This window comes from Chaetodon trifascialis, chromosome 13, assembly GCF_039877785.1.
Source record: "Chaetodon trifascialis isolate fChaTrf1 chromosome 13, fChaTrf1.hap1, whole genome shotgun sequence".
Taxonomy (NCBI): Eukaryota; Metazoa; Chordata; class Actinopteri; order Chaetodontiformes; family Chaetodontidae; genus Chaetodon; species Chaetodon trifascialis.
In genome coordinates, this window is record NC_092068.1 from 19,276,534 (window position 1) to 19,295,022 (window position 18,489).

The 18,489-nt window shown below is 43.7% G+C and overlaps 2 protein-coding genes across 5 annotated transcripts; both read right to left on the bottom strand.

Annotated features, from left to right (window-relative positions):
* Nucleotides 1-18,459, bottom strand: actn2b (actinin, alpha 2b). 4 transcript variants are annotated; one of them, XM_070977275.1, is made up of 21 exons: nt 18,187-18,459; nt 14,601-14,715; nt 14,397-14,516; nt 14,173-14,259; nt 13,945-14,032; nt 13,543-13,621; nt 10,753-10,834; nt 10,445-10,530; nt 10,134-10,226; nt 9,637-9,867; nt 9,268-9,415; nt 8,781-8,931; nt 5,818-5,926; nt 4,813-4,953; nt 4,363-4,545; nt 3,907-4,041; nt 3,393-3,572; nt 3,006-3,152; nt 2,022-2,087; nt 1,740-1,898; nt 1-1,530 (listed from the first exon to the last, which is right to left on the bottom strand). In XM_070977275.1, the coding sequence occupies exons 1-21, from the start codon at nt 18,313-18,315 to the stop codon at nt 1,372-1,374; spliced, it is 2,688 nt and encodes an 895-aa protein (XP_070833376.1). In that variant the 5' UTR covers nt 18,316-18,459; the 3' UTR covers nt 1-1,371. The 4 variants fall into 4 exon arrangements, with proteins under 4 accessions (XP_070833376.1, XP_070833375.1, XP_070833378.1 ...); XM_070977274.1 differs by having other exon boundaries at nt 14,397-14,715; XM_070977276.1 differs by lacking the exon at nt 1-1,530 and having other exon boundaries at nt 1,855-1,898; nt 2,005-2,087.
* LOC139341029 (uncharacterized) lies at nt 6,870-8,016 on the bottom strand. The gene is made up of 2 exons (XM_070977271.1): nt 7,964-8,016; nt 6,870-7,856 (listed from the first exon to the last, which is right to left on the bottom strand). Exon 2 carries the CDS (start codon nt 7,813-7,815, stop codon nt 7,003-7,005), a length of 813 nt encoding a protein of 270 aa, XP_070833372.1. The 5' UTR covers nt 7,816-7,856; nt 7,964-8,016; the 3' UTR covers nt 6,870-7,002.
* Nucleotides 18,460-18,489: the final 30 nt, after the last annotated feature.

The window sequence follows — 18,489 nt, forward strand, 5'->3', positions numbered from 1 at the left end:
TGTGAAATCAAGAACACAAACTCTTTACCATTTGTTTTCATTAAGAGCATTACATATTGTTTTAGCAGAAAATAATTTGTTTTAGCATCAAGTGTTATGAGCACGTACATAACCAACACATTTTGGTTAAATCATTGCCACTACTGTATATTTAAACAATCTTCTTCTCAAAACTGTGTCTCAATTTTATGGTCAAATGGGATAGAAGAGTATACAAAAAGGGCAAAAATATACAGTACCAACAAAGGTTGACAATAAAACATATTTAGTGAGCACACACATTAAACATGTGCTACACAAAGATGGCTAAGTGATGCTTTTCAAGCCAAAACTTCCTTGAGGAGGGACAAGCTAAAGGAGTGCTTACATTGCTGAAATAGCTGAGAAAAGACTGAAGAAGCTTGATGACATTGGCAGCCAAAAGGCAAAATAGAAAAATATCTATTAAAGGATGCTGGACAAAGATGCTGGGGCTATCAACGAAGACTTGACTTGTGCTTTGTTTAATCTTTATTTATATTTATTTTTGAAGTTTATTGTACTTATTTCTAGGCACATGTAAGCACTAGCATGTTTGTTGCTGCCTTAGAAAATGTTTTATCTTGAACATATTACTCATGAATACTGCAAAATCAGTCTTCCGTGTTCTCTGCTTTTACACTGCTGAGTAATTGTAAACATTTACTTTTGCATTCAAGTGGTTTCCCCACTTGTGCTCTGTTGGTCTTGTATATTTCTGGCCTTTTGGAAACCCATTTTCAACACTGTTTATTATTGAATGGCAGTGGGTCAAAAATTGCTTTTGCAGACTGCAATTCATTTTAAACATCTGAGAATGCCTTATCAGAAGACTCCCAAAACAAAAGGCACTGCAAGGAAATATGAAAACAATGCATGACGTTTCAAGACGAAACAGGACTTTCATGTTCTTTCTTCTTCAAGTGATAAACTACGGAAACACCATGATCCTGTTGTCGTATTAAGGAATCTGTATTTTTCATATTTCTCTTGTATATTTCTCTTCTGTCTTTACCTTCATCACAGAACTCTACTTTCTGCACAAATAGCAAAACGCTCAATGTACAATAAGTTGTTTGAATATCATTTGAGTACGGCAATTTCTATAAGTTTAGGGGGCGTCTTTTATCCAAGAGGACACAAGAAGAGTACCATGACACATGACGATGCTCAGCATGATTGCAGACAGTCTAATGCTTCTGAAAACTAATCAACAAAAACCTGGTATGGTCACAAACACATTTCATTCAACATATTTGATCCAACTTTCTTATAGATTCCTTAAATTCAACAAAAGATGGGGGGAGGAGGGGGTTAGGTAAACGGTCAGTAGATGAAAGGTTTTCTAGTCAGTTAAAGGTCACTCTCTCCATAGAGGGCAGTGGAGAAGGCAGTGTAGTCCAGTGCCCCTGGTGGTGCTCCATGGCCAGCGTAAGGCGGCATCCTCATGATGCAATATTCTGCCTGCTCAGGGGGGAGTTCTCTCCTCAGCTCCTCCACTAGTATGTAGGGCTGCGGTGATGGAAAGAAAAGAAAATGCGCTTCAGACATGTTCCTTCTCCTTTTCCATTTAAAGCTCATGAAAAAGACATTGATCATAAATCAACATGCCATTGCAAAGACTTGGAAATAATGACTGCAACACAGCAGATTAGTGTTGGCTAAGAATAGCTGCCCATATGCCAGTAAATCACACTACCCCAAAACACACACACACACACCTTGTCAGTTGCCAGGATCCGGAAGGATGCCACAACCTGCTCGGCAGTGTCTGTGTCAGCAGTCTCTCTGGTCATAAAGTCAATGAAAGACTGGAAAGAGACGATTCCGGTCGCATTGGGGTCCACCAGCATCATTATACGAGCAAACTCCACCTCTCCCTGAGAAGGAAATGGATGGAGAATGACAGATTTTGCACAGTAAAATACAGGATATCAAAAAAAATAGTGAGAGCACCTGATAACATAGCCCCATCCACCCACCCACATTTTGAATTACCATACCAAGTCATAACCCATAGAAATGAGGCAGGCTCTGAAGTCATCAGTGTCCATCGCTCCATTCTTCTTCTACAGTCAGAAGCCAAATTTCAGGTGCGCCGTACAGGAAATAAGGAGGAAAGCAGAGTCAGGAAAAAGATCAAGCTCAGTGCATAATACATTGTACAACATGCTTGTGAATACAGCATTAAATATGACAACAATATTAAAAGGCATATACAGTGTTTTCCAATGTTTTCCAAATCAGACACTGACAATTAGACAACTCTGAGGGAGAATGCTACCTAATGTTTTAGCTTTTGTGATAAGATATTAAAGATGCCGAACATTTCATGATAAAGGAGGATTGAGAGATTGAAAAACCAGGAAAGAAGCCGATCTGAAATGATTATACAGTACATAGTCCATACTTGCATGCACAGACTACAGCTGTGTACATACAAGTTTAATACACTGAAGTACACAGCAATATTTTGCCACTTTGAAGTTTGTATTTGTGGGGCGTATTATCCATGCTGTTACTCCAGCATGGTGAGGCACTGTCAGTCCGTGGAATACAGACGGAGCTCGAATAAAATGAAACAGCATACTTGAATACGTCATCCATTGTTGCACTTTCAAAGATTAAAGTATGGCTAAATATGTCTTAATATTCCCCAGTACAATAGCAGCTCCTGTTTATAATGCATTATTTCTGGTAATCTGTCAGGGCCAAAGGATAGTTTTCATCTACCATCGCCACCAGGAATCACTTCGGGTCAAACGTAGGGTCAGCTGCTCAGTGGTGCTCCTTGGTCTGGTAAGAATTCAGCATGTGGCACACAAACACCTCTCTGCAGAGGACATTTTGGTCAAGGTGCTCACAGTTACAGAACCACCTCTAAATACCAGGCTACCACCACCCCTGATCTGATTCCCTCAGATTGCTTTAGATCAGTCACTCAAATGGAGGGAAAAAAAAGATGTGAAATTGGTGGAGAGCTGTACCCTGTCAAAGTGGTTGAAAGAGGATCTGAACTCATTCATCTGCTGCTGGCTGATGCCTTTGGCATCCCGTGTCAAGATCTGGGTCTCAATTTCGTTGATGGTTCGGGCGATGGTTGTGAGGAGCAGCTCCCAGCCGACACGGATATGCTGTTGGTGTGATGACAGAGCAGGTATGTAACACAGAAGCTTGAACCTTGAGCAGTTTCATGAACATGGAATGTTTAAAAATTAAATCTATGTTGATATATAAATGCACACATTTCTGAATTTTAGAGACCATTCAGAGCTGTAATCAGTATCGTATGTTGGAGCATGTGGGTATGTTTGCATATACACAACTCCATGCATGTACACAGTCATGTAACGCTGTCTGCCACTGTGCTGTACCTCCATAGTATAGTTGGTGTGTTTGTTATCAAACACCAGTGACTCCTGGATCAGCTGGTGGTCTCCCTCCAACTTGTCGATGTTGGGCTTGTAAGCGACAATGACATGCTCAAATTGCTTCAGCTGTGTCATCTGGTCCTCCAGGGTGCCTCCTATCTCCAGGGAGCAGCGCCCAATTTCCTGTTAAGATAATACACAATAAACAAGGTCAGCTTTATTTTCAACCAATGTAAATGATACAAAGCCGGTATAAAGATCAGTTGGTTTGCTCGCTGATACTGCAGGGAGTCATTTTAGAGTTAATTCTGTCAGGCCATATAACATTTGATGAAGAAAGATTTTCTGTGTATAATAATACTTGGTATTATCAAATCATCATAATTATCAGGAAAGTCACCATCATTGTACCTCCCTCATGTACGATGCATTTGGATACAATTATCTTCCCTTTAAGGTCTTTATTTGATTAGATGTAGATAAATGTCAGATTGCTCATGAGGCCTGTATGTCTAACCTCCATCCTGGCCTGTATCCAGGGTCCAATGAGATTAGCCTGGGCAGCAAACTGTCGTCGCAGCCTTTCATGGGCATGCTGGCGTGCCATCTCCTCCTGGAGGGCTCCATCTCTCTGAGGAACCAGCTTCTTCACCTGGAAAACACAGACATGCACATGCTTATGTGTGTAATTCTGAGAATATGGCTCCTCTTGAAAAGAGTCATTAACATTAAGCAGAATGGTGGTAGTATATTTGGATCATATGCTTTGGATACTGACTGGGTGCTGAGTCTTTCAACTAAGTGATAAAACATTAGAGCAGCACTTCTTTACTTTGTCACTGGAATACAGATCCTGCACTCCTTGTTCCTATTTCATAATTAATGCTTTTATATGGCCAGGCAGTCACTATCTGAATAATGACTTTATTCCTCGATATATGAGTCTTTAAATGAGTTTTAAGGCTGTAGGTACCTTTTCCCACTTGTTGAGAAGCTCCTCAATTGTGATGGTGCTGTAGGGGTTGATAAGGTTTGCCTTAATCCCATAGCTCTGGGAAATTTTCTGCACCTCACTGTGGATTCCCAAGATGGCCTGTCTTTCTGCATCCGCCTCGGGCAGAGTAGCTTTGAACTGCTCGTGAGCTGCAACTAGACTCTGGAATGGGAAAAGGGAAGTTTTAATACAATTTTTATTATGCTTTCAATTTTGTGCGATATCATTTTGTGGTTTTCTTTCAGGTGTGACACATCTAATAACTTTGCTCCTTATATAACATAAAACTTCCAGACATGAATCATAATCATGGGAAAACTGCGAGCAGGTTAATCTTAAGTGGACTTTTAACTGCAACAGCACTGTGAATTGAAACTGGTATCTCATATATTGCAATAAGTGTGTGAGTCTGCAGTGCTGTGAGCCCACCTGGACCTCCTCAGTAGTATGCACTATGAACATGTCCTGCAGATCCTCCATGGCTCCTTCCATCCAGTTGTTGAAAGGAGCCGACCTCTTTGCAAACTCCAAGAACAGCTGATCAATAGTCTCCAGCAGTTTATCTGTCCGCTGAGAGGATTACAAGATATCACATATGTGTTGTATATTTCTTAAATCCTGAAAAACACATAACATCCAGCCTATAGCTCAGCTCTGCCCTGAACTCAGGAGTCACCATCTTCATATCTCACATACGAAATCCAAAACAAACATCCCCTCACCTGTTTTAATGGCTAATCCCAGGGTACATAGCATTGATACGGCCTTGTTAACCCCAAACTCTGGCTTGATTTTTCCTGACCGAATCCCTCCCTTCAGCAGAGGATGGAGGGGAGTGGAAGATGGACAGAAAACAGACCCCTGTCCCTGTCATTCAGACTTAATCCTTGGCCCTTTTCCCGGGCCCTCACACATTTGCAGGTCTGGAATTGCCACCATGGATCAGAGGAAGTGGCTAGTGGGCTTCCAGCCAGTCACTTCATGTAAAGGACTCTTACATCTATTTCTCCTTTACCCCCCTCCCGTCACCACTTTCCCATTTTAACATCCTATCTGGGTCAGGGATTTTAGAGGGGATCCAATTATCTCTCCTCATCAATCACTCTGCCTTCACTGTTCAAATGTCATTGACAGGCAGCTAAATATGCTTACGCTGCCATTTTGATTGAGTTGGTCTTGGATGCAAGTTCATTCTTCAATTATTGTCATCCATGTGGAACATTAGCACACTCTTGTGGGAGGACTTAACAACTTATCTTAACATGATCAAAGAAATGAATCCTTTGTTTCATCATTAGAGTTTTAGGAGAGCCTGGTCACGGATATGATTTATCATATCATATCTTATTGTTTTATCTGCTTTCAGCCATAAATTCACATATCATTAGACATTTTAATTGTGTCCTTGTGATCAGCCGTGATTGTTGCCCTCACCTCCAGTGCCTCTCTTCTCTTCTGAGTCAGGGTTCCCAACTTGTCCCACAAGTCACAGATGCTCTGGCAGCGTTGGTTCACAGCAGCCACATCGTGGTAATCCAGCTCACTGGAAAAACAAAGCACGTACTGGGGTTTGTTTCAGTTGTGGGAAAGAGCTTTACAGTGTTCCCAAGGCATTTAGGTGTCTTTGTCAAAGAAAAAAGCACAACTGGATAGCTTAGAGAGTAAAAAGGAGCAAAGTCAGACTCCACTGTGGTAGAAAACTCCCAACTACAAGGTTTTGAAAGAAACTGCTGAAATTGAGGTGTAAAATGAAATGTACACCACCATCCCAGACACTGAGATGATGAAACCACATGTGCAAACTCAACATTAAACTTCTGCCTGTATAGCCAAGTAAATACTTTCAAAAATATGCCTGAAAAGTACATTTTCCACAATAGCTTCATTTTTGGTGTTAGAAAAGGCAAAGCCACAGCAACAGGCAGTTAAGTCTTAACTTCAAACAGCTGCAAATTATTTTCAGACTTGTGCAACACCTCAAAATAAATCACCTTAAGAAAAATAAAGTTGCAAGCTCCAAAGTGTCATTTCAAGCTCAGGGTATGAGCAGAAAGTGTCACAAGTCAAGTCTCAAGGCATCATTATCTTGTCTGGACATTAGGACAGGCAGCTACCTTGTGCTGCACCTTACCAGCTACAGTGACATGATCAGAGCCCTTAACCCAGTGTTATCCCAACACCCAATATGAGTGGCTCGTTATCAGGCCACTGCAGAGCTTGATGAGCCGATCATTGGAATCAGGTGTGGTGGAGGAGGGAAACATCTAAAACATGCAGGGCAGTGGGGCCTGAGGACCAGAATTGAGAAACACTGCCTTAACCTCATTGTTAGGGCTCTTGACTATGTTGGATTTAACACTGAGGATCTGCTCCTACCTTAACTGGGTTTAATGTTTTTAAAATGCAGAACCTGAAGTTTTGTGTTCTGGTTAAAGCTTTCAGGTGTCAGTTAAAATTAAAGGACTAAGACCAGCCAACCCATATTGATGAGGAAACATGTTCATTTAGCATTTTATTTAAATTTCAGGATGAAAAACCTCTTGACAATCACATTTTAGTAAACAAGGTCTGCCAGAGTTGCCTTTACATTGATCTGTCAAGTTGGTCTTCCAGTCCTAATTAAGCCTTGACAGAGTTCTGGGGCTGCTGCCAAAGTCCATCTCTGGAAACATCCTGGGTCTGTGTGGTAGTCGTTGGCTCTTGAGACACAGGATAGTATTTTTCATAGTGGACTTCACTCCAGTGGTCACTGCCAGCCTCGTAGTCTGACTCAAAGTGAGAGACTGTGCCAGGGGGAAGTTGACCGGTCAAGAAGAGGTAGTACTCATTTGGCCCCAATGATCCCAGTTCTTGTGAAACTGGCTGCACAGGGCCCTCAAATGTGGAAGCAGCAGCAGACAACTGAGCTCCCTGTGGAGCTGCAGCATAGGGAGGCAGGGGCATGAATCCTTGTTCTTCAGTTTCCCTCTCTTCATTTCCATGCTCAAAGATGGATTCGTAGTTCATCAGCTCACCAGCCTGGAAGCCAGATCCCTGATGTGGAACAGGAGGTGGAGGCGGCAGCAGAAAGCTTGTTTCTTCAGTTTCCATCTCTGAATTACCATGCTCCAAGTTCCCATGATAGGTCTCAAGGCCACCTGCCTGAAAGAAAGGCGGAGGGGGAGGAAGGCCAATGTCAGGTAAGGGCTCAGATGTTCTTGACACGGTGTAGCCTGTCGTAGATTCTTCCACAGGATTCCAGCCGAGAGTAGGAGTCCATGAAGCCACACCGGACACGCCTGTAGCAGGGTTTGCAGGATAGGCGTCAGGACCAGAATACACTCCTTCGTTCGCTGGTTCGTAGAAGAACGAGACAGCAGGGTGATTCACACCGGAAGGCTGAGCAGGAGCACTTTGGGATGAACTATAATGGAGGCCAGGAGACGCCGCCATGTTAGTGAAACCACCCTCATTAGGACCACGCTGGCTCCAGCCTAGGGGGGAAAATTGTGGTTAAATTTAATAAAGGAAGCGTGTGATTAAGCAATTTGAGTTTAACGCCATCAGTATATTCATGGTCTCAGTGAAGTGATAGCCTTACTGTTTTTAGCAGGAAAGCAATGGACATTCCAGCTTAACAGTGCAATGAGGAGCAACTGACTGTAAGAGAAAACCACATGGTCAAACAATCAAGTAAAACAAACCAGCCATTAATCAAAAATGAACAAGCAAGCACAGCTATTTAACTATCACATACCTTGCAGGAAACCACACAGCCATTTTGCTTGTCAGCTGAAATGTTATCTTCCTCCCACCGGGCACCGCTTAAATACGAAACAGGACATACTCTGTGGCCAATCCCAGACCGAGAAGGCAACACTGGACAGGTGTTCATCATTGACTGCTGATTGAAAATGTCAGCATGCCGGTAAACCCCGCCCTCCACCCATCTACTGATACACTGAGGTGATGAGGACTGAGAAGAAGAGGGTTTAAGTGGTTTACACGAAGACTTCTTTTGTTCGCAATCATCACTGTAGAGACAGTTGTTCCGGATTGTTTTCAGCACTGCTTGTCTCCAGCGTTTTTCTTCTTCCACTGTCTCAAATGTGAACAAAGGCAACAGATGTTTTTGAAACCGCTGAACTACACATAGTCTGTGTGAGTGCAGCATCATGTAGTGCACGTCTTTGGTTGCTTGTCATCCCCAATCTATCCAGGCAATCATCCCCGAAGGTTATATAGTGTTGAATGCCAAAATGCTATTAAAATAATATTTTACAATGATTTACAAGAGAGAAACAGAAAACAAGATTGCATTAGTTGATTAGCCCCCCCGCTGTGATGTTGTGTTTGGCAGGAGAGACAACACACTCCGCGACACACAACTGCAAACGTCTGCTAAAGGGAGTGCGTACTTAAGTTCCTGTGCAATGGCGGCAATCTGCTCCACTCTGTCCTGGTGGGCTGCCAAGTCACTCTCGAAGGCCTCATGTTTTCGAAGCAGGGCTCTGATTTCTGTCAGGGTGGCTGTCTCATAGTCCTTCTGGGAGAGGATCAGTTCTTTACCTGAACATCAAACATATGCAAAGAGAGAGAGGGAGAGGAACGGCGGTGTGATTAGCAGGTTAGATCTAAACACAGGCCTTATTTGGTCATCGCTGAAGGAGAAAATGAGCTGCTGCAGTCCTCTACAGGCTGATTGCACTGGACACTGTAAACCCCTTAATTAAATCTCATTAGGACCAAACTGCTAGGTTAAAGGAAAGGCTTGAACACTGAAAAGCAGGAATACAGATGCCTGTAGATAAGCTGGGAGCATGGGATAAGCATGCAGACCTGGAAACACACTGTAGCAGCGAGAGATAGAGAGCAAAGCAAGCATGCAGCCAAACTTCAACTGACCGCTGGCCCAGTTCTCATGATTGGTGGCTTTCTGGCGAAACTTTTCAGCCAGGTGGTCCAGCCTCTCCAGCCTCCGGATCTCTGTAAGGAGCCACTCCTCGAAGCCCTTCTCCGCCTGCTCCAGGCCCTGCCATGCACTGGCTATGTCCTGAATGAAAAATCACAGTTTAAACTGCATCACTTAAGATGCTTGGAATTGATTCTCCCCTGGCAAATAAGAAAATTTGATAAAGGTGCAAAAGAATGCAAAACAAATGACCCTCTATTGGCAGACTGTCATTTACCATGAGACTTGACATTAACACTGGTGCACAAAACCATTTCACGGCTGAATTGTAGGCACAGAAAGAATCTGGAGTCATGACTTACAGATACCATCTTCCCCTCGGAGGGCATGAAGGCAGGGCGATTGCTGATGCGCAACTTAGTCTGCAGGGTATTGAAGTTAATTTCCAGCTGGCACTTCTCCTGCACCTTAGGGGGCTTGTGCTGGCGTCTGTAGTCCCTGAAGTCCTCCAGCTTCCGCTGCATCTCTGCCATGGTCTTCTCTGGGGTCCGGTTCTCCAGCCAGGGAGTGGTGCGGCGGATCCACTCCAGCAGCTGGCAAGCACAACATGGGAATGAGTGGAGAGGCGAGAGAGCTCCATGTTAAGATAGCAGTGTGTGAAGGAGGACTGTGACCTTTTTTTTTTTTCAGGGTTTCAGCTAATCGCAGCAATGGGATACGTCTGTACGATTACTTTGAACTGCTTTCATGTAATAAGCAGAGGACAAAGTTTAGTGGAATATGATCTGAATACATCCATTATCCACAAAGGTTCTTAAGTTTAAGATTCTTTTTAATGAAATTTCAAATCATGCTTTACCTCACTGGCCAGTCTCTCATACTCCTCCATCATTTTCTCATTCTCCTGGTTTACACCGAGCACCTTACAGATCCTGTTGGCAGCCGTCTCTGCCTGAGAGCACAAGGCACGAGATTGTGTTGTAATTACAAAAGCAAAGTAACACAGAGGGCCATGCTCCCATTGATCCTTGCAATATCTCGAATAATATTACCCTCATAATTGATTTGTTGCTCAGAATGCACTGAACTCTGAAAACACATATGAGCACGAGGGATAGCTAACTTATCTACAAATAGAAATTGGTAAAGAAACAGACTGAAGCACTTTACCTGCTCCGCTCCAGCAAAAGCGTGGTAAAAGCAGGACACGTAGGTCATGATAGCTCTTTCATCGGGCTTGGGAGTGTTGATGATATCTGTGGCATTGAGAGGGAGGAAAAGTCGGGGTGGTAGAAAGGAAGAAAAAACAAGATGAAAAATCAAAAAAGTGGAAAATTACTTTGGAGAATGGCAGGAGCAGAAGCAGAACAGTGAAGTTTATATTGCACACACACATTTCAATAAGAAATGTATGTGAGAAAGTTGAACATTTTAATCTGTAAACTCAAACTGGGTTCATCTATTCCAGAAAACGTTACCTTCTGCATCCAGCATTTTGGGAATGTCCAGGTGTTTCTCTGCTATGTCAAAAGCCAGGTTCAGGTTCCCCAGAGGATCATCCTAAATAAAGACACACAATTCTCCATCAGTGAACAGCAATGCTGGACTTAAAATGCCACCGCGCTGACCTCCCCGCTATGGTGGACACATCATACTCCCTGTTCACTGACTGTACATGCACTCCTTTCAAGTTTATATGTGAGAGAGCTGCTGCACAAAAACCTACGACTGGCATTAAAGGTCTTTATTATAGGTCTCTGAGATGAGAGATGGTGGCAAAGGCGAGCAAACCTTCACATTTATGAATCCACAACCATCAGTTACCACTGTTTTTTACTGACTCAAATGACTATACTATTATAACAACCTGTCATAAATGACTCAGGCAGTAAAATGATCGACTAACAGATTAAACCAGAAAACAATTTACCCCCAAAATATACAGCATATATTATATTTAACCAAAGAAATAAGCTTTTTCACACAAGTGAAGGGAAGTGTTTGAACAGAGTGGGAGAGGTGCATTAGACCAACAGCTGACAGTGAGCCCTTCCCCGCTGATGGGACAGTCAGTGAGGTGAGTGAGTACAGTGAGGCAGAAGGATCATGCTAGCATGCTGCTGCTATTGTCCCGTCTCTGTCCCACTGTTCCAATATGGTAGGGGGCTGGGGGCTGGGGGCTGGCACACTACATGACAGGGCCAGCTGCTCACAGATCCAGAGCAGGACAGACAGACGGATAGGGTGGTAAATCGATGATGGGACGGAGGGATGAATGGACGGCGTGGACGGCCCGTGTGTGCGCTCCCCTGACCGGAGCTGTCTCGGCCGGCTGTAAAACTGCGAGCTTAACCGAAGCTCTCACCTGGAGCCAGACTCAACAGCTGCCTGCCACAACGCAACTGTCTGCTGGCAGCCTGATCAGACATGAAAAGTCAAGGTGTGACTGAATGTGTGAATATGTGTCAAAGAGATTGAAAGAGTGAGAAAAAGCAGTAGCGAGGAATTGATACAGTGTGTGTGTGTGTGTGTGTGTGTGTGTGTGTGTGTGTGTGTGTGTGTGTGTGTGTGTGCCTCATCCCTCATGTTTTCCTTCAGTGCCCTTTCCTAATCATGAAAATCAACACCAGCCATGCAGTGATCCTTCAGAACTGACGACTAAACATCTCAGGAATCGTTTCACAGACGTCTTCCTGGCTTTGATGAGGTCCGGCAGCCTCTAACTGGGGAACACTGCGTGACAGCATGGACAATGGCAGCGGTAAAGCTAAGCCCGAGCTCTGCAGGGACTAGGCTCATGTTTCTGTGACTATTCCGGGTCAAATCCAAGTCAGGCCAGTGAGTTGTGTGTCTGAAAAGTGAGCGCTTCTGTTTCCAAAACAATTGAAAATGTCACTCTTCTTAACCAGCCATGGTGTTTCCCCACTACACATACACAGCGTGCTGGCTAAATTTGGCTTAGAGAGGTATATTTTTCTGTTCAATCTGGTTTTTCCTGAATATGTACTCATGTCTGATTCATGAATACACACACACACAGTCACTTTAAAACCTTACAGCCAAAATCCCTATTGCCGTTTTTTTTTTTTTTTTTTTTTTTATCTTGCAGTTTCATATCAACACAGACTTGTCAGTGGAAGAGACAAGCCTCAAATATTCCCACAGCAGCCACGGCCTTCACATCTGGCTAAGACAGCCCCTTCTTCCGGGGGGGGAAAGCTGCCTTTCTTCTGCATTACTGTTACTTGACAAACACAGGAGAGCTGTCAGCTGTGCTCTCTCGCTCTCTGAATGCACAGCGCAGCTCACTGGGGCCCTCACCTGTTTACACCCAAACACTGAGGCCATCCATTAAAACCAGCTACTGTACACTTACAAGAGCTGTGGCTTTGTTAACCCTGAAAAACATTTCACAGCACAGCCTGATCTGCTGGATGAGGAAAGTCAAACTCTACATTCGTGATAATCTGAAGGCAGACCTGCTTTCATGTGCATATTTAGCACATTTCATGTTTGTGTCATGGAGCAGAGGCCACATAACGCCATCATTAAATCCAATGTTGCACTGGGCACAGTGGGGAGCGCAAAAAGCAGCCTTTAAAACTGAGAGCAGTCTTTTTCATGCTAATTAAATGCTGAAAATGTGTACCAAGAAAACTGCTTTAGTTAAGAATTATGAAGCATGAGGTCAGACTAAATGAATGCACTTAGGATGAAAACATTCATGCGGGGAAGAATAAACACATCCATAGATTAAAGTAACATTAGATCCATTAGCCAAATAACACACAGTTTATCTGCAGCACACATTACGGCATTCACCTTCATTCATCTGAAATAATCTACGCTGTCAACAACACGGAGCAGGTCCTGTGAAATGGCACGTATTTCAACTGTAAGTGCATCCAAAAGCACCATAAATAGTCCCAACAGTCCCTGTGAACCGCTTCAAGCTCAAGCTGCTGCGTTTTGTAATCAGGTCTGAATCAAACGCTTCCATGTTCCCAAATAATAAATAGACAGCAAGGTGAGCGCTGCAAGTACTTCCTCAGCAGAGGAAAGAGGAGGAGGCTCGAAAAGAAGGCATACACCTGCAGTCCTACACGTAATGGAGAAGATAAGTTAAAAAAAGTAGCCCAAAGTGCCATGAGTTCAGCGCGTGTGTGTTTTCGGCAGTTCACACTGTGACAGGAGCGTTAATCAGGTGGGAATCAGTCTGTTAGTGTCTGGGGGCTGAAACACAGCATCCTGGTTACAAGGGAAACCACCTTGTTGAGCTTAGAGTAGTCGAGGAGGTCGGGTCTGTGTCTGTGAATCAGGGCGCAGAAGGCCAGGCCATCCTTCCAGCTTCACCGGCCGATGAGCGGAGAGAACCAACAGGTCAGTTCAAATGTGCTGACTGGACTCAGACATGCAGCTGCTGGAGTCCAGGTCCAGCTTTACCCATTAGAGGCAGATATTTCTGTTTTGTTTAAAGTCAGCCTCGGGAAGAACTTAGCACTGAGATAATGCGATCAGGTGAACTTATTCACTGTGCAAATCAATAATACTGTGGTATTTCCTGCTTTAATAAACTGTCTTGTATGCCTTAAGGAAATGAAAACAGCCTAATCGCTATATTCAAACAGCATTTAAGACTGAATGAGAAGTAGACGGTGCTGAACACTTACCTGACGTGGAAGTTTTGGACATTGACATTCCTGTAGGGGGCAGTCTTTCTCTGACACCACAGGAGGAGACCCTCCTTGGCAGATGTTTCTGAGGAGAGAGTCAGTTCACAGGTAGAGGTTACTTCACATGCAGCAGCTCTGCACAGGCCACAGATGCTTTGGCTTCTAAAACTCCCAGGTTTCCATTTCACAGCATCAGATGTCGTCCTTTTAGTTTTACGATCTCACCTTCCACAGAAATGTCCTGGATGGCGAAGCGGAGGATGATGGTCCAGATCATTCCAAGAGTCATCTTTACATTCCCGTCCACAATCTCTGAAAGGCAAACGAGCTGTTACAGTCAGTCTGCACTAGAGCGATTAATAAAATCTGACTGTTGCTCATATTAGCGGTTTATATCGGACTGCTGACGGCCTGGAGAATAATCATATATACAGGGAGGCTTCAGTTACCTTCAGCTCCGATGGACACCAGTTTCACTCCTTTGCTCGTGATGAAGTCCAACGCTTTGTTGACGTTAGCGATCTTATGAAACCGCATCTTCCCTCTGTCTGGCTTGGGTAACCTCTCTCCTGCAAAGCGCACATTATAAAATGAGTGTGATGAAACTGCTGCTGACGGCGAATAAGACGTGCCTTTTCCTTTGGTCATCTGACCTGAGATCACTTCCAGGAGCAGCATGAGCTTCAGTCCATTCCTGAAGTCCTCCTCGATGTTCTCAATTTGAGTACCAGCTTTCCTCAGATGGGAGTTACACCAGGCTGTGAAGGTCTGACAGGAAAGGTCGAACAAAATGGGATTTGATAAAACGTCACCATAAAAAAAGAAATACTATTATGTGCGTGAATATTACTGCACTTCCTGTGAAGCTCTGTTGATCGTTGGAAACAGAGAAAACAGGAGAAATACCACTAATTGGGTTACACTATGAACATGAAATTCCTCTCTGCGGCAGACCTAAACAAACTTAAAGCTTAACAACTCCTCACGAAAAGGCCATACACCGAATTGATGTTAACCTCTTTGACCAGAGCTATATTTTCAGTTTAACGCTCAGCGACCCATTAGTGTCCAATTTCAACTTTTTCCTCCTGCACTTCCACAGCTAACAACCATGCGGAGGACTGAAATACTGCAAATCAAGTTAAGGCAGGATCATTGTCTTTCTCTTCCTATTTTTATAAAGCAGAGTTCACGGGTGCTCAGCGCCGTCCAGATGAAAGCTGGAAGCCGAGCGCAGAGCACATTCCGACCGATATAAGGTGTTAAATTTAGACCGCTCTGCTGTGCCTCACGATAAGAGACCGGGAGGGAAAACGTCAAAACGTCTCGCCGTGTCAACATGAGCGAAAATGGCACGTGGACGCAGAGCAAGTTTTCCCCTCACGTCACTTTCTCTCACTATTTTGCCACTTCGAATGTGGTCGGTTACCGCTGCGAGGTGAGAGCGTTATCACGGTACACGTGCGCTGCTCCTCCAGGTCACACTCATTATTGTGCTGAGGTATGAAGACAGACAGGAGAGGACAAGTGATGGAAGCACAGGCCAAAAGTTCAATTTAAAATCATTTGAAGGATACAGCAAAAGGGTGAATAAATGCAAAAATCTAAATATATATTGAAAAAGAATTAAAGAAGCTACAATGAGCAACTAGAAGTGATTATTTTTATGTTTGTAGGTGTTTAAATCAACGAGCTGATCAATAGATACTGCAGGCCATATATTTAGTGAAAACCAGTGGTCTATAATGGATAAACAAATGGGTCTGAATGAGTACTTGTACCTCTTTAAAGTACTTATAAAGTTATTCTAAAACACTGATTACAGAGTAATCAGCAGCTAATAGTCATTCAGGAGCAAAAGTGGGCTTTACTTTAGCATTTTTCACATTTGGATTCATTTCATTTTGCATTTTTTGCCATGTTATTCGTCCATTTCTGAGAAAATAAGTTGGTGTATTTAAATAAATTTCATATGAGCAACTTTTAACTTTCACCTGAGCGGATTTTTACACCAGACGTTTTACATACATATCAATTCAGCGAAGTGAGAACATTATTTGAGAAAGTTACTTCAGCACATTTTCCAGTCTGACTCTTACAAAACCTTGTACCAGGACCTCTGGGTGCTGGTGCAAAAACCAGAATATTACAGGCTTTAGAGTGAAGGCCATCACATTCCACACTGAGTCCACGGGGTGTATGTGACATTGAACTGCTGCCCTCCTTGTTAAAAATGTGGCCTGCACCGGTCCTCCAAATTTGACTCAGCCACAGGCGAAGAACCCTGCTGCCCACTTTCCAAGCCCCCCCGCCCGCCACCCTCCCTCTCAGCGCTACTGACCAGTGACGATTAAAGCTAAATATATTTATGAATCACATCCAGCAAGGACCAACTCTCCCACTGAACTGGCTGATGCCTTTGATTCTTGTCGAGGTCAGAGACGGGCAGGATGTGTCCGGGAAGACGGAAAATAAATGTCGAACATCTAAAAACAACAGAGCCTTATGAAGGGATCAGGGGGTTTACTCATACTTCTTTCAGTCGGGCTTCTGTTTCACTTACGTATGCGTATCTGTAACACTTCAGCACTTTCACTTATTGTAACACAGCACCCTGGCAGTCCAGACTTGGCTTAGGTCTGAGCATCAGTCTCTGTAACATGAATGGGCCCTGAAGGTTTTATCAATCTCCTTGATAAACCTGAATCAATCAGGATTGTATGGTATATAACAAGCTGGCTGGGCACAGAGCAGCTTCATCACAGTGGAAAGAAGAAACGCCATACTGTTCCTGTATGTAACCATCATTCATCACTTGGATCATTTTGAACAGCTGCTCCAAGGACCATCTGTGAACTCCAAATTCTAATGAGTAAAAGGATAAACACTGGAAACAAAGCTGTGCATATGGACCAGTGACCTGGCTGTACTGTTGCTGCCTTGTGTTACCAAAAATACAGTTTTGTCATAACTGTGGGGGCCTCAGGAGGTCGTAGACATGGCACTGATGGCTTTCAGTTGTGCAAAGAGCTGCAGTTTAATGCCCGGGCCAACTTTTTAAAACCCTAAAACCAACTGATAGTGTGGGAGGCCGAGGCTATATTGAGTTGAGCTGGTGTGCTGGTAAAATATCACTGCATGGTTTCTATAAACAAAGGAATTCCGTACCAAGGACACTGGATTAACCCTACTATAATGCCTTTTGGCCCCGAGGTTAAAATTAGATGTAGCGTCCATTCTAATCCCAAGAGCGTCATCATGTGTTAGAAGCATCTGTTGACAGCTCGCATTCCGCACGTATCAGTGGAGAGCAACAGTCTGCAGAGCCGCTGGAAGGCAGAGCTATTGTTAGCTGGTACCCACCGCATCCGTCCGTCAAGCCTGGCGCTCGGCTTCAAGAGCACAACATAGAACGAGAACCAAGCCGGAAGCTGAGTAACGCTGCCCTTCAAAATAAAACAAGCAAAAGTTATGATGCGGAGGCTGTTTATCCAGACGTACATTAAAGTGTCTTTTCGCATTTTAGATTATGTAGCTTTGTCTTCTTACATTTCAGAGACCTATGGAGCAAACAGTGACAGGAAATTCGCACCTATATGTGCCGCATCGAACGTTATCTGCTACAAGCTCACTTTGGCTTTAAGCTTTTTTTGACTAGAGCTGATGCCGTAGATTCACAGTGTAACGTTGTACTTTTATAAATTCTGTGATTTGATGCTAACGAGTTGGCAAGTTTGCTTACAGAACTAGCAACGTTAGAAAAATTTCTAACGGTTATGGTAATGAACGGTGAAGCTAAGTTACCGACGACATGTCCTGTCCACGTATCCACCCTATAAACAATAATTACAAACGACAAATGCCTCATTAACTTTGCGTCTATGGTAAAAGAAACACCAATTTGACTTTCATTTGTCACATTTAATGCGCTTGATGCTGAAAACGTTAGATTGGCCGTCGGGTATCTTATTTTGAAGCGGTTAACCGGATGTTCAGCTCCTTAGTGTGAACTAATGACGGTCGTCCTTATAAAGTTGTCATAAACTATCCTGTCTGATACTGACAGAGTATGAACTCTTCTTTTTCCTTTCATGTTGAGTGTTCAGCCTTTGAAAACAAACTTTTATTGTAATTATGACAGTAACACTTCTTCTTTGCATCCATCACACAGTGCGTAATCACAGCTAGGGCTCAATCTTATCCTCTTATCCTACTCTTCTGAAACCTTCGTTGACTTACTTTCCTCTGCTGTTGTTCCCAGGCAGGGTCAAGCAGCATGTCCCTGTCCCATTCGTCCTCCTGTATCATGTACTCCTCCTCGTAGCCGTTATCATAGTGCACCGTGGTCTCCACCTGGGTCATCATCATTGTGCCGTTAATGTCTCTATTCCTTCACGACGGACGGATGGATGAACTACTGCTGAGGAAAAGTTTTCCTGACTTTTTCTTCTCCTTCTTTTTCCTTTTCTCTCTTTCACTCTCTCACGCTCGCCCTTGTCCTCCCGACCTGACAGACGTCTGGCCCTGGTTGCCACAGATGAA